The sequence below is a fragment of the Polypterus senegalus genome, chromosome 12, assembly GCF_016835505.1.
Source record: "Polypterus senegalus isolate Bchr_013 chromosome 12, ASM1683550v1, whole genome shotgun sequence".
Lineage (NCBI taxonomy): Eukaryota > Metazoa > Chordata > Cladistia > Polypteriformes > Polypteridae > Polypterus > Polypterus senegalus.
The window spans coordinates 149,059,545-149,072,758 of NC_053165.1; the positions used below are offsets into that span (position 1 = coordinate 149,059,545).

A 13,214-nucleotide genomic window follows, 5' to 3' on the forward strand; every position below is an offset into this window, starting at 1 on the left:
AAAGACAGCCAGATAGAGACAGGGGATAATTAGGGGTCCAGAAAGACTAGGACATGGTGGGCAATTTATCCAGGACTTTGGGATACACCGAGGATGCCATAATGTGTTAATAACAACTTTTGTATTTTTTCTCTCCAGCTTGCAATTCACGAACCTGTCTTCCATCCATTCTCAGTACAGTCACTGGACACCCCCTGTAAGGATATTCACATTTTACAATTTGATGTAGAAGAAATTTTGGAACTGATAGGTGCTCAGCCAGAGCAGGAGCAAGACCTTATCAGTTCTCTTAATGCCCCTGCAAGCATCAAAAGAGTTAAAAGCACTCAAAGAAAGCGATCAATCTTGAAAAAGAATAAAACCTCCTCAACTCTTTTGCCAGTAAATGGGCCGCTGAAAGACTTTGTTCGAGATCATCTCTTCCAAAATGAAAATAATAGTTGCTTGGAGGAAGGAACTGCTATAAGGAAGAAATCGAAATCAAAGCGTTCCAAGAAAAGCCGAAAGCAGAGTAAAAAGAGATGCGATGAGAATGTGACACGAGATCTAGCCCAACTACTTCTGTCCTGCCTCTTTCCATGGGAGGTACTTCAAGAATGTGATGAATTTTGTTTGGACACGTTGGGCATTTCTAAGCCTCAATTTTTGCCTTCTTTTGCATTAGTCTCCAAAGCTGGCTACATGTCATTGATCCTACCAGGTTCCTACACGGAGATGGAAAGCAACGTAGAAGGCAATGGATACCATTATCTCATTTCCCATAAAGTTGCAGATTTGGCAAAGCATTATGCAAATAGCAATACCGAAGAAATTTCCTTTATTGAAAGCACAGGTGACCTGAAAATGGCTAGCCTTCAAAAGAAAATCATCACATACTTGCTTTCCATTGTGATGCTAGTCAGCAGTCTTATGAAACTGCATTTTCCAGAGAGAAGAAACAAACAAGCAAGACAGGTAAGCATTTAGTTAGGAAAACTGACGTCATGGCTAGAACCCTAAAAGAATAGTCAAAGAAGAGGTGAAGTGCATCAGGAATAGTAAAGGGGAAATAAAAATACAGAGAGTGAAAAAGCAGATGCTCTAAAGTCACATTTTTCCGATGTATTCACATGTGAGGAAGTAGATAACCTCCGAGTTGTAAAAGGTACTACTAAGGAGGTACTGAGTGATTTGGAAATTGTAGCCAGAGAAGTACTGCATAGATTAAATAGGCTGAAATCAAACAAATCACCAGGACCAGATAATATTTACTCTCGAGTTCTTAAGTAGGTGTTTTGTCTTGGTAGTGTAGTATATTGCTCTACTTTCCCCTTTTACATTATTAATATGTAGCCTTTGTCAGTATGCCTCAAATCTCCCAGGCTTACCACTGTTTATAAGGTATTATAGTATATAACTTTTCCCCACCTTCCCTTCTACATCTATAACCTCAGGCAATTAGCTATAGTAAAAGACAAGCAGGAGTTAAGTTACAATTTAAATAATGTATTATTGATAATATTCATAAATATTAACAATATACAAAGTACATTTGAATATTGGCAACCATACAACCTGATAAATGGTGATGTGTAGTTTCAGGTGGCACACAAACTTGTTAGTTACTTAATGTCTCTAGTTAAGGCATCATTTGTGGTCAGCTTTCTTCAGAACAGGCTGCATGCCTGTCTCATTATGGTTGCCAAGCTGTGCTCTTCATTGTGTTGTCCTTTTCAGTTCATGGTGTGTGATGGTCTTTCATCAGTTTGGTAAGAGAGAGCTGGGTAAAGCAAGCAAATGTATAGGTTTTCTGTCCAACCCCTAGAGCCAATAGGGCGACATGGTACTTAAACTTAACAGTTCCAAACAGCCATACTTCAGACCAATGGGGGGACAGAAAACCTTCACAGCTGCCATCCCTCAAAACCATATGTTAAGGTAAAACTTGGCAGTTAGGCAGCCTGGCTTTCCTGTGGGGGTAGACTGAGAGACTTTAGCAGGCAAATATTAGCCAAACTTGTTTGAGGCACGGCCCCCAACCCTGTCGTAAAATTATAAAGAGACTCAGTCCTAAAAGGGGGGTAAACATGAGTGCTTCTCACTAATGTAACACTAATATTACATTGCTTCGCCTAAGTTACAAATAAAGACATACAAAATATCAACTTGTATGCAAAATTTCACATCACAACAATAGGTACGTATTATGACAGATTGGGTCCGCTATCGCTCCCTTGAACCCTTGTCCAAGACGCCAGACACGTGGTAAAAGTCCAATAACTTATTTTATTTGGACAATAATGTGCACCAAGCACCCTTATCTCCCCAATACTCATATAATTACATCAATACACTACAATAGTTCTCAATAAACAATCCTCCACTCCCAGACGCGTTGCCACCCTTCCATCCAGCTCAACTTGTCGTCCTTTTATATTCCTTGACCTGGAAGTGTTTCCAATCCCCAGTCCATGTGATCTCCTATCACATCCGAGTCAGATCAAAAGTCCTTTTCTTCACCCCGGAAGCACGTCATTCCCCTTGTCCATGTGACTCGGACGTACTTTCCGGGGCCTAAGGCAAATATTCGTTGTTCCTCCCTGCAGCATCTCCTACCAGCACCCATGGTATCCAGCAGGGCTGTGCATAAAGACTCCAGTGTCCATGATACCCTGCTGGTCTTCGGGGCACCTCCATACTGCAGGGAGGGCTCCACCTGGCGACGTGGGGGTATTGGCCAGGATGAGCGGCTGGCTATACATCACAGTATGTAAAACCTTGATGCATATTATTAGAAAGTCACTGCGCACTGGGGAAATTTCCGAAGTACTAGAAAATAATACCTCAACTGAATGTCTTTAGTATATGAGAGGAAACCAGAGCACAAACGGAGAAAGGGCAAAATACACACGGGCAGTGACCAGGCCAAGATCTAATGCCCTCGGTTTAATTACTTTAAACTAAATTGCCTGGATAATTATCTGCTTTATTCTTCAGAATGAAAAATCCTGGTCAAAAGAAAGACCCCCCGTAATCCTGTAATTAGGATATAGCAGGTTGGATAATGAATGGATGGATGGATTTTTTCTGATAACATGCAGTTTTCATAGCACTGTAACCATGAAATAACCCATAACATGCAGTAAACAATATACAATTATTAACATGCAAAAATATTTTCTCACTAGTCATTCCCTACAATTCTGTGACCATTCGTGTGAACATCTTAATTAAAAAAAACTTACTCTCTGCTGTCAGAAGATGCCAAGACTGGCGAGGTCTCGACCTCACCTCCAACACTGTCCTTCACGAAAGGTGGATGGCGTTAGAGACTTTGAAGGACACCATCCATCCATCCATCCATCCATCTTCTTCTACTTATCCAAGGTCGGGTCGCGGGTGCAGCAGCTTGAGTAGAGAGGCCCAGACTTCCCTCTCCCTGGCCACTTCTAGCTCTTCCGGGAGAATCCCAAGGCGTTCCCAGGCCAGCCGGGAGACATGGTCCCTCCAGCGTGTCCTGGATCTTCCCCCGGGGCCTCCTCCCGGTTGGACGTGCCCAGAACACCTCACCAGGGAGGCGTCCAGGGGGCATTCTGATCAGATGCCCGAGCCACCTCATCTGACTCCTCTCGATGCAGAGGAAAAGTGAAGGACACACTGGCTTGAAATAATCTGTCAGTGATGCAGCTTGGGATCTTTAAGAGTCTTGGTATATGGGTGCATAGTGGAGACGAGTTTATGTTTAACCTTGAGGCTGCGATCAATGATGAGATTTGAAACTTTGATGTTTCTAGCCAGTCGCAACTTTGCTCCTTTTTTTCAGTTATAAGTGCCAGTTTCTTAACAACAGATTTGTGGCTGCCAACATTCTGGCACAAAGTTTATCTAACACTTTTAGCTTCTTACTCACTTTGCACATTTGGGAATAAAAGCCCAAAGGACTTGCACTGCACTTTTGAGGTGTAATTGCAACAAAAAAATGCAGATTTGTTTTTTTAAGTGAATCAATAAAATATGCAAAGCATGCATGGGAGACTCTTTACTCTACAATGATAGGATGAAGAAGACTTGTGAAGCTCCTAGTTGGATACTAGTCCCTCCCCAAACTTGCACACATCATGCCCCTTTTTTTTTTCTCCACTGCTCATAGTCATGAAGCCCGTAAAAGTGTTTAGCTGCCAGCGCAAAAGTAAAAATGAGGTTATGCAAAATCACACAAATACTTAGAGTCGTGAAAGTTAAATACGCAAATGTTGAGGATTGACAGTATATTTTACAGGTACAAAAGAAGGAAACATTATGAATATGAAGGACCAGGGTGCCAGCTGGTAGCCCATTTTAATTGTGGTGTTTTGAAAAACAGCAAAATATGTAGCACTTGTGGGTGCAAATGGCATCAAGCCAATCCAGTAAGCTGTAACAGATGAAGAAGCTCTCTGTCCTCTCCAGTAGGTAATTCCTAGAATGAACTCTGACTTCCAGTGGCTTCTGGGCTTATGTATCGGCCTACCAGATGTGGCATAAGTAGAACTGGGTCGTACATCATCCAGTTGGCGAGCCTTGATACTGTGGGTGAAGAATATATGTTCATGGTGGTATTGTTTACCTTCTGTGAGCCCTGAAAATGTCCCCTATGTGCCCATATTTGACAGTATATATACCTAAGGAATATTAGGTAAAGTAAAAAACAATCCTGATAATTGTTCTCAGTTGATTGATATTTTTTTTGCAGTATTCTACTGTTATCAATATTTCCCCCACCTCTGATGCCTTTCCATTTCTTAAAATGTTCCTCCTGTCCTGTTAGCGTCTCTAAACTGCCTCATAATAAGTGAGTGTGTTCTGTGATAGGCTGGACCTTCTCAAAATACACTCTTACAAATAAAGGCGCCAGAATGGTTCTTCAGAGCAATGCCTTTAGCGAACCATTTTTGGTTCCTGAAAGACCCATCCACATGAAGGTCCAGAAAGAATCTTTATTTATTTAACTCTGTAACAGACTCCATACAGTAAATAACTGTGACTTGATGGTAACAGATCTGTGAAATGCCAGTGGGTTCCTGATTTTAAAAGAACTTTTGCTTTCTACAATAACATAAGCCAAGTCCAGATATTCTTAATCTGTTAGTGTCCTGTTTGGTAGCCTACCATACATTGATAATCTGTTAGTGTCCTGTTTGGTAGCCTACCATACATTGATAATTTCATTTTTTTTCTAAATATTAGGAAATATTTCAAAATACAAAGGACCAACTTCATATGCAAAGAACCCGTTCTAGAATGAAATGGTGCTTTCTCAGGCAAAGGTTCAACAAGGGACCACACAATTCTGTAAAGAACCAGTGCCATTAATGAACCGGTATTTTAAAGAGTGTATGCTCCTTGCACACAATGCACCCTGAATAGTTCCACAGCCTCCTAACCCCTGTAACCATCCAAAAAAGAGCCATGTGAACAACAATTGCAGGCAACGAGCCTAAAGCATTTTATACAGACCGCTGTGCATGCTGGAAGCCCACATGTGTGGAAGCGCCTGTATTTAGTACACTCTTCTCCATCAGTTAATAGCTGAATTCAGTTGACTTGGTCTCCTTCCCCATTTGTCGGGGAAAGTTTCTGTATGAAGCAGTTTAAAGTCACAAATTGACATTTCATATCTAAACCAAAACTATAAATTAGCCATTAATTCCTCATGAAACAGACTAAATTAAGAGCACACTGATCATTAGTGGATTAAACTTCTAATCTTCATCATTTAAAGCAGTTACATGGAGTCATTTAGAAATACTTGCCTTTATTCTATTAATGAGCACCCTAACGATGGAACTCACCAGATAGTAACACCTCCATATAAGGCTTACGCCCTTCAGCACACTCACTGTAAAGCACAGGAGGCACTTAATGTAATGGGCACTGTATCATTAGTCTTCTCAAGTCAACAGGGATCCTTATTAAAAGTCAGAAATGGAGATAATTACAGTGGGATGATGCTTATCAATGTCAATGCATAGACATCCATCCATCCACCTATGGAAGGTTGTGTATAACCTGTCAATGCAGGATGAAGCTCAGGAAGAATCCCTGGATGGGACACTAGTGTACCGCACGACACACTCAAAACAAAGCCAATTTACATTTACTTATTTGGCCAACACTTATGACTAAAGCTTTTTGAGACACAATTGGTTACATTTCTTTCTGTTTTTTTTATTTGGACTTTGTGACTTGCTCTGGGTCACACAGTGTCAGTGGTGGGAATTGAACACACAACCTCAGGGTTTGAAGTCCAAAGCCTTAACTAGTGCTCCACACTGCATGCCAGTTTAGAGTCACCAGTTTAACTTACCTGCATGTCTAACATGTGGGAAAAAAACAATGGAATACTAGAGAAAAGTACACATGGACACAGAAAGAACGAGCAAACTGCAAAACAAACTGACTAGGTTGACCTTTAAATTAGTGCTCTTTAGAAGTGAGAGAACAACACCAACCACTGGTGCCAGTTTTCCGCAAGATAGATAGATAGATACTTTTTTAATCCCAAGGGGAAATTCACATACTCCAGCAGCAGCATACTGATAAAGAACAATATTAAATTAAAGAGTGATAACAATGAAGGTATAACAGACAGACAATAACTTTTTATAATGTTAACGTTTACCCCCCCAGGTGGAATTGAAGAGTCGCATAGTGTGGGGTCTCCTCAGTTTGTCAGTGGAGCAGAACGGTGACAGCAGTCTGTCACTGAAGCTGCTCCTCTGTCTGGAGATGATCCTGTTCAGTGGATGCAGTGGATTCTCCATGATTGACAGGAGCCTGCTCAGTGCCCGTCGCTCTGGCACGGATGTCAAACTGTCCAGCTCCGTGCCTACAATAGAGCCTGCCTTTCTCACCAGTTTGTCCAGGCGTGAGGCATCCTTCTTCTTTATGCTGCCTCCCCAGCACACCACCACGTAGAAGAGGGCACTCGCTACAATCATCTGATAGAACATCTGCAGCATCTTATTGCAGATGTTGAAGGATGCCAGCCTTCTAAGGAAGCATAGTCGGCTCTGTCCTCTCTTGCACAGAGCATCAGTATTGGCAGTCCAGGCCAATTTATCATCCAGCTGCACTCCCAGGTATTTATAGGTTTGTACCCTCTGCCCACAGTCACCACTGATGATCACGGGGTCCATGAGGGGCCTGGACCTCCTAAAATCCACTATCAGCTCCTTGGTTTTGCTATTGTTCAGGCGTAGTTGGATTTGAGTCGCCCCATTTAACAGAGTCCTTGATTAGGTTCCTATACTCCACCTCCTGCCCACTCCTGATGCAACCCACAATAGCAGTATCGTCTGCAAACTTTTGCACATGGCAGGACTCCCAAGTTGTATTGGAAGTCCGATGTATATAGGCTGGACAGGACCGGCGAAAGTACAGTCCCCTGCGGCACTCCTGTGCTGCTGACCACAATGTCAGACCTGCAGTTCCCGAGAGATGCACATACTGAAGTCTGTCTGTAAGATAGTCCACGATCCATGCTGCCAGGTATGAATCTACTCCCATCTCACAATGAATGAAACCAGTAAATAAAAATGGAAGTGTTGCTAAGATCTATCCATTTAATCCAGTTCAGACTATGATAGCAGAAACAGGAACAGACCCGGGATAAGATGTCATGCTGGGACATTTTATAGTCAACAGTTAACCTAACCTCTGCAATGAAGCAGTAAAGTCCACAATAAAGAAAAAGTCCATGAAAACACAGAGAGAACATGCAAGCTCCACATGCATAGTGAGTGGGCCAGGATTTAAGCACAAGAGCCTGGAGTGATAGGGTGGCACCACACTGCAGTGTGTTACTAACATGGCCATACGATATATTAAAAATGAACCCATTCCATATTGGCCTGCCTTAGTCCAAGAAGACAAGGTCCCTAAGGTGTAGTCTGTGTTGGAGTATTTTGGCTGTGACCTGCGATTGGTGACATTCTAGCCACTGGCATCATTAGGGAGCCTTTGGGGGTAGTAGCCTCATGTTTGTAAATGAGAGTATTCTGACCCTTATGTAGTGCCTACCCGTGTTATTTCCCATAGTGTGGTCTTGAGTTAGAATCTGTCAAGGGTTAGAACAATGCAGGCACCCGAAAAATAGCCATTAAAATGGGGTCTAGTATCCCACAAGGGCTATGAGGAGGCTGGAGTACTTTTTGCCGAAGTTTGAATGTGAACTCTGTCACCAGAGTCAGTAAACTGTGGGCTGGGTGGAATTGGCAGGGGGATGTGTTGTCCAGGTATAGTGGTAAATTACAGAAGAGTTGGTGGGGGGAAGGTCACAGTGCGGTGAAAAGCTGAAGGATAGAAGTGGCATCAGTGAACATTTATCAATGGCAGACTGTACTGGACACCATAGGAGATTATTTGAATTGTGTGGTTGATTTTAGCCTCCCTGTAATTCATGGTCATCCAAAATAAAACCCTAATCTGCACTAATAAAAGGCAAAGCCCTCACTAACTGACTCACTGACTCACTCATCACTAATTTCATTTAGAAATTCTACGTGTAACGGTCATAACGGTCGACAACATCCGCCATGTTAAACTTTCTTATTCATGGCTCCACCTTCACGAAATTTGGTAGGCGGCTTCCCTGCACTAACTGAAACCGATGTACGTATTTATTTCAGTGGTATGACACCACTGTCGGCCGCCATATTGAACTTTCCAAAGTCACTAATTCTCCAACTTCCCTTGTAGGTAGAAGGCTGAAATTTGGCAGGCTCATTCCTTACAACTTACTTACAAAAGTTAAGCAGGTTTCATGTAGAAATTCTATGCGTAACGGTCATAACGGTCGACAAAGTCCACCATGTTAAACTTTCTTATTTATGGCCCCATCTTCACGAAATTTGGTAGGCGGCCTCCCTGCGCTAACAAAAACTGATGTACGTACTTATTTCGGTGGTATGACACCACTGTCAGCTTATTGAACTTTTCAACGGTCTTTGTTACTTATGGGCCCATCTTCAAGAAATTTGGTTTAACTGAATCCCACTTACGTACATATATACGTCCATAGCCTGCAGCTCGGTAGCCGTGTGAGGCGGGTTGGATCCCCCATCCCAACGCTTGGCTGCCTGCCTATATAAGGCCGTCCGTCGCTACTTTCTCTACATTCCCTTCCTTGCTTCGCCACGGTATTCACGTCTCCCTGCTGATAACTGCAGCCTTTTTATTTAATCCACGGCTTCTCCGCTGTTTTATTGTTCGTTTATTACAATTATAGTTATTGTGTAGGTATTTTAGGTTTAGTTTACATTGTTCAGGTACCCATTTCCTTTATCATTCCAACTGTACCCCCATTAACATGTCTATCGAGGTGATCACTATCGATCAAAGAACTGTCACTTACCAAGTGGTTTCCATGCCCGGAGATGGCACCTATCTTTTCCATTCTCTGTGTTACATATTGCACGGCCATATCAGGCTCACTCTTAATATCCGGAGGAACATTGTGTCTTATGTATTGAATGACTGGGACAGGTTCAAGGTGTGGACGGTACAGGAGATAATTATACTACACAGGAGCACTAGAAGAGTGAAATGCTTAAGCCCTTCACCTATGGTTCTGCATGTGAGTTGATGGCTGCCGCTGAATTGTTCGGTTGTCTCTTTCAAGTGTACCGAAATGGTCAAATATTTTACACCTTTCGACAACCGCCAATGCCTCTTAAACATCTTATACTCACAGGTGACCATTTCAGTAGTGGACACTTTGATGTTTACTCTCAAAAGCTGGATGCAAAGTTATCGATGAAACTGGTTGTATACTTACAATGCTTGACAGTTGCCGAATGTCACTTCAACACAAGTCCTGCAAATACTAATGTAATTGAAACAAACCATGAAACTCAAACCGATTATGACAGCAGCAATCCAAGCTGTGCGATTTGAGGCAAGATTAATTTTCACATGGCCAACTGTACGTTGCATGCTCAAGAGTAAGCTGCAAGCACAGCTTGGTCATATTGCAACTGGAGGGCCGAACTGACAATGTGGCATACAAAGAGCTCCTTAACAAATAATTATTGGTATATTTTCCTCCTGTTTAAAAAGGTTTACTTTTCTTCTTAATAAAAATTTTAAGGCAGTACTTCGCCGCTGCGAAGCGCGGGTATTTTGCTAGTCTATACATGTAAAAGGCAAAGCCCTCACTGACTCATCACTAATTGGGTGGGAAGTTGAAATTTCACATGCTCATTCCTTTCAGTGTACTTACAAATGTTAGGTATGTTTCATGTCCTATTGCAACACCCAAGGGGGAACAGGTGTACCTCTAAACTGTTTATATAGATAGGGGAAACACCTCCTCACTATTTCTGCGACTTCTAATATACGTAGGAAGCCCAAATTTTCCATGCTTATCCTTTACACTGTACTTGCAAACGTTAAATATGTTTCATTTTGCGACGTTCCCCGTAACAAACTTTCAACATAACATCTTCTTCTTGGTGGTTCTCACTGTTATGCCGTAAGGAACTTCTGACCTCTCCTTTTTGGTGGTTTCATTCCTTATTTCCATTAACACGATTTACGTCACGGCAGAGACGCACAAAGGCTGCCTCCGGTCCCCTTTCCTTTTTCTGCACGGCTGCTGTTTGTGCACCTACCACATGGTTGGCTCTCTGTCTATATACATTAATGACATCCCGCGCTCATGTGCCTCCTCACTTGCTTCCTTACTTTCCTCAGCTGTTCGTCGTGCTCACTGCTCCCTTCTTCTTTACTCCACCACTTCAAGCCTGTTTTTGTTCGCCTTCCTTCACGTCTTCCTGCTGGTGACTCCTGCCTTTTCGTTACAATCATCAAATTCAGTCTCAATACTAAAATAAGCCACGGCAATTACATTGACAATCATGTTACGTTATTTGTAAAATGTTTTCTTTTCTTTTTCATAATTTCTTTAACACACTACTTCTCCACTGCAAAGCGCGGGCATTTTGCTATTTATATTATATTTCTGGAACGTACCTATGGTTGTACTTGTTTAGGTGGTTTATTTGAATGCTGAAAGATACAGACTTTGACTCTACAAATGTCTAGAAAATAAAATAATTTTTAAAAAGTCAATGTGTTTTTTTATTTTATTTACTACATCTGATTATTGTATAAGTAAAATTTTCTACCTTCCAGACAAGAGAAGTTTGGTTTAGAACCATTCAAAAGGAGGAGCAAGGAAGTTTCCTATCCATCAAATGCTGAAATTCATCCTTACGCACTTCCAGGTAAGTGGCTTCTGTTCTTTTCACTTTTGTTATGATCTTGTTTTTGTTTGTATCAGATTAGGGTTTATTGTGGACTTTTTTGCCTCTTCTCAGAGGTAAGGTTAACTGTTGCCTGTAAAATATCCCAGCATGAGATCTAAGCCAGGGTGTGTTGCCATTTTTCCACCCAAAATGGCTAAGATAGGTATCTGCTCCCACTCAAAACACAAGCCACAGGATGGAGCTAACAGTGCCAGGCCTCCTTATTCTCCGTTTAACTTGCTGTAAGTCGACTATAACAGTGATTAGGGCTCTGTCCACTCTATTACGGTTTTGTTTAAAAATGCAGACATTAGTATCCATTGCTGCTTTTCATCCCCCCTACCCTGGCCCATTTAACTCCTGAACACTGAGACTTGTGGAAACGCTCTCCAGGGCCACATATTTCTGAAAACACAGCCGCCGTGTTGCAAAGTGAATGGGTGAAAATGCAGACTAAATGCCCCTGATTGGTTTGTGCTTATTATGTAGCCCTTCCCTGATTGAATCCTGCTCATTACACTGTCATATTCCCTCATCAGTCACCTTCATGTTTTACACCAGGGATCTCCAACCTTTTTTCCCCTGAGAGCTACTTTTACAAAATGAAAATGGCCGTGAGCTACTCATGTTTTCTAACGTTTATTCTCATATAGCTTATTTCAACTCAAATAAACTGAATAAGCTTGTTTTCTCTGAACATTTACAAAATGTTGGTATCCGCAACTCACATTTTGCATTAAAACATCACAAAAAATATTTAGTTCACCTGCAAGTGCATTTTGTATGTCTGTATGCATTTTCTAGAGTATCTCACACTATTGAATTAAAACATGAATGCTGACAAAACAAAACAATGCAATTCCAAATACACAGATATTATTTATTCATTTGTCATTTTGTTCCATGTCACTGTTTCACTTCACAAGAGTATTCACGTGTCCAGTTGCATTTCTGATGTGTTTTTTAGTTATTCAGATGACTGGCAGTGCATGGAGTCAGTAAGAGAGGCAGGTGTATGGTGGAGTGGAGCCACTGAGGTTCACTCTTCTGGAGTCATTTAAATGTTCATCTGTCAGTCGTGTTCTGAACTTTGATTTCATGACATTCATGTCAGAAGCACAGAGGTATGGAGACCCAAACAAAGCAGACATTTTCAGAGCTGCTTGGTGAAGATTCTTATACTTATCTGGCTCTACTAAGCTCCAGAAATGCTGAGAATGCTGGTGAGACTTTGCCTACACATTATTTTGAAGGTTTACTAATATATCTATACTAATAAAAGGCAAAGCCCTCACTGACTGACTGACTCACTGACTCATCACGAATTCTCCAACTTCCCGTGTAGGTAGAAGGCTGAAATTTGACAGGCTCGTTCCTTACAGCTTACTTACAAAAGTTAGGCAGGTTTCATTTCGAAATTCTACGCGTAACGGTCATAACTGGAACCTACTTATGTACATATATACGGCCATAGCCTGCAGCTCGGTCGCTGTGTGAGGCGGAGTTGCGTCCCTCATCGTCACGCCCCACGTAATTGAATGCCTGCCCATATAAGGCCGTCCGTCGGCAGCAACCCAATAGACACACTGCCACTAAATATTCGAGGGTGAAAGACTGTGCTTATGCAAACGAAGATGAGATAGTTAAGGATAGACAAGAGTTTGGCACAAACTCAGCGAAAGTGCGAGAGAAACCTTTAAGTGCCGGGTCTTAGCTAACATTAAATAAAGCCGTGGACATGGCAAGATTGCATGAGATAGCACAAGCACAGCTGAGAACCTTCGATGCATGTACACCGAGTGGCTCATGTGAACTGACTATGAACGCAGTACACAGAGAACAAGGAAGAGCTCCAAAGAGCGCTGAATAAAAAACGCATTACACAATTGAGAAGGCAGCAAAAGAATATGAAGTGAGTGACACATACAAGCATATTCATAAGTGCAG

At 41.9% G+C, this 13,214-nt stretch overlaps 1 protein-coding gene across 3 annotated transcripts in view; it reads left to right on the forward strand.

Moving 5' to 3' along the window:
- Positions 1-13,214, forward strand: part of LOC120539927 (WD repeat-containing protein 72-like) — a 169,266-nt gene that overhangs the window by 145,845 nt on the left and 10,207 nt on the right. For all 3 annotated transcript variants that reach the window (XM_039770282.1, XM_039770283.1, XM_039770284.1), the window contains exons 15-16: positions 139-954; positions 11,155-11,246. In XM_039770282.1, the coding sequence (XP_039626216.1) occupies positions 139-954; positions 11,155-11,223 (885 nt within the window). In that variant the 3' untranslated portion in view covers positions 11,224-11,246. The remainder of the gene's footprint in view (positions 1-138; positions 955-11,154; positions 11,247-13,214) is intronic.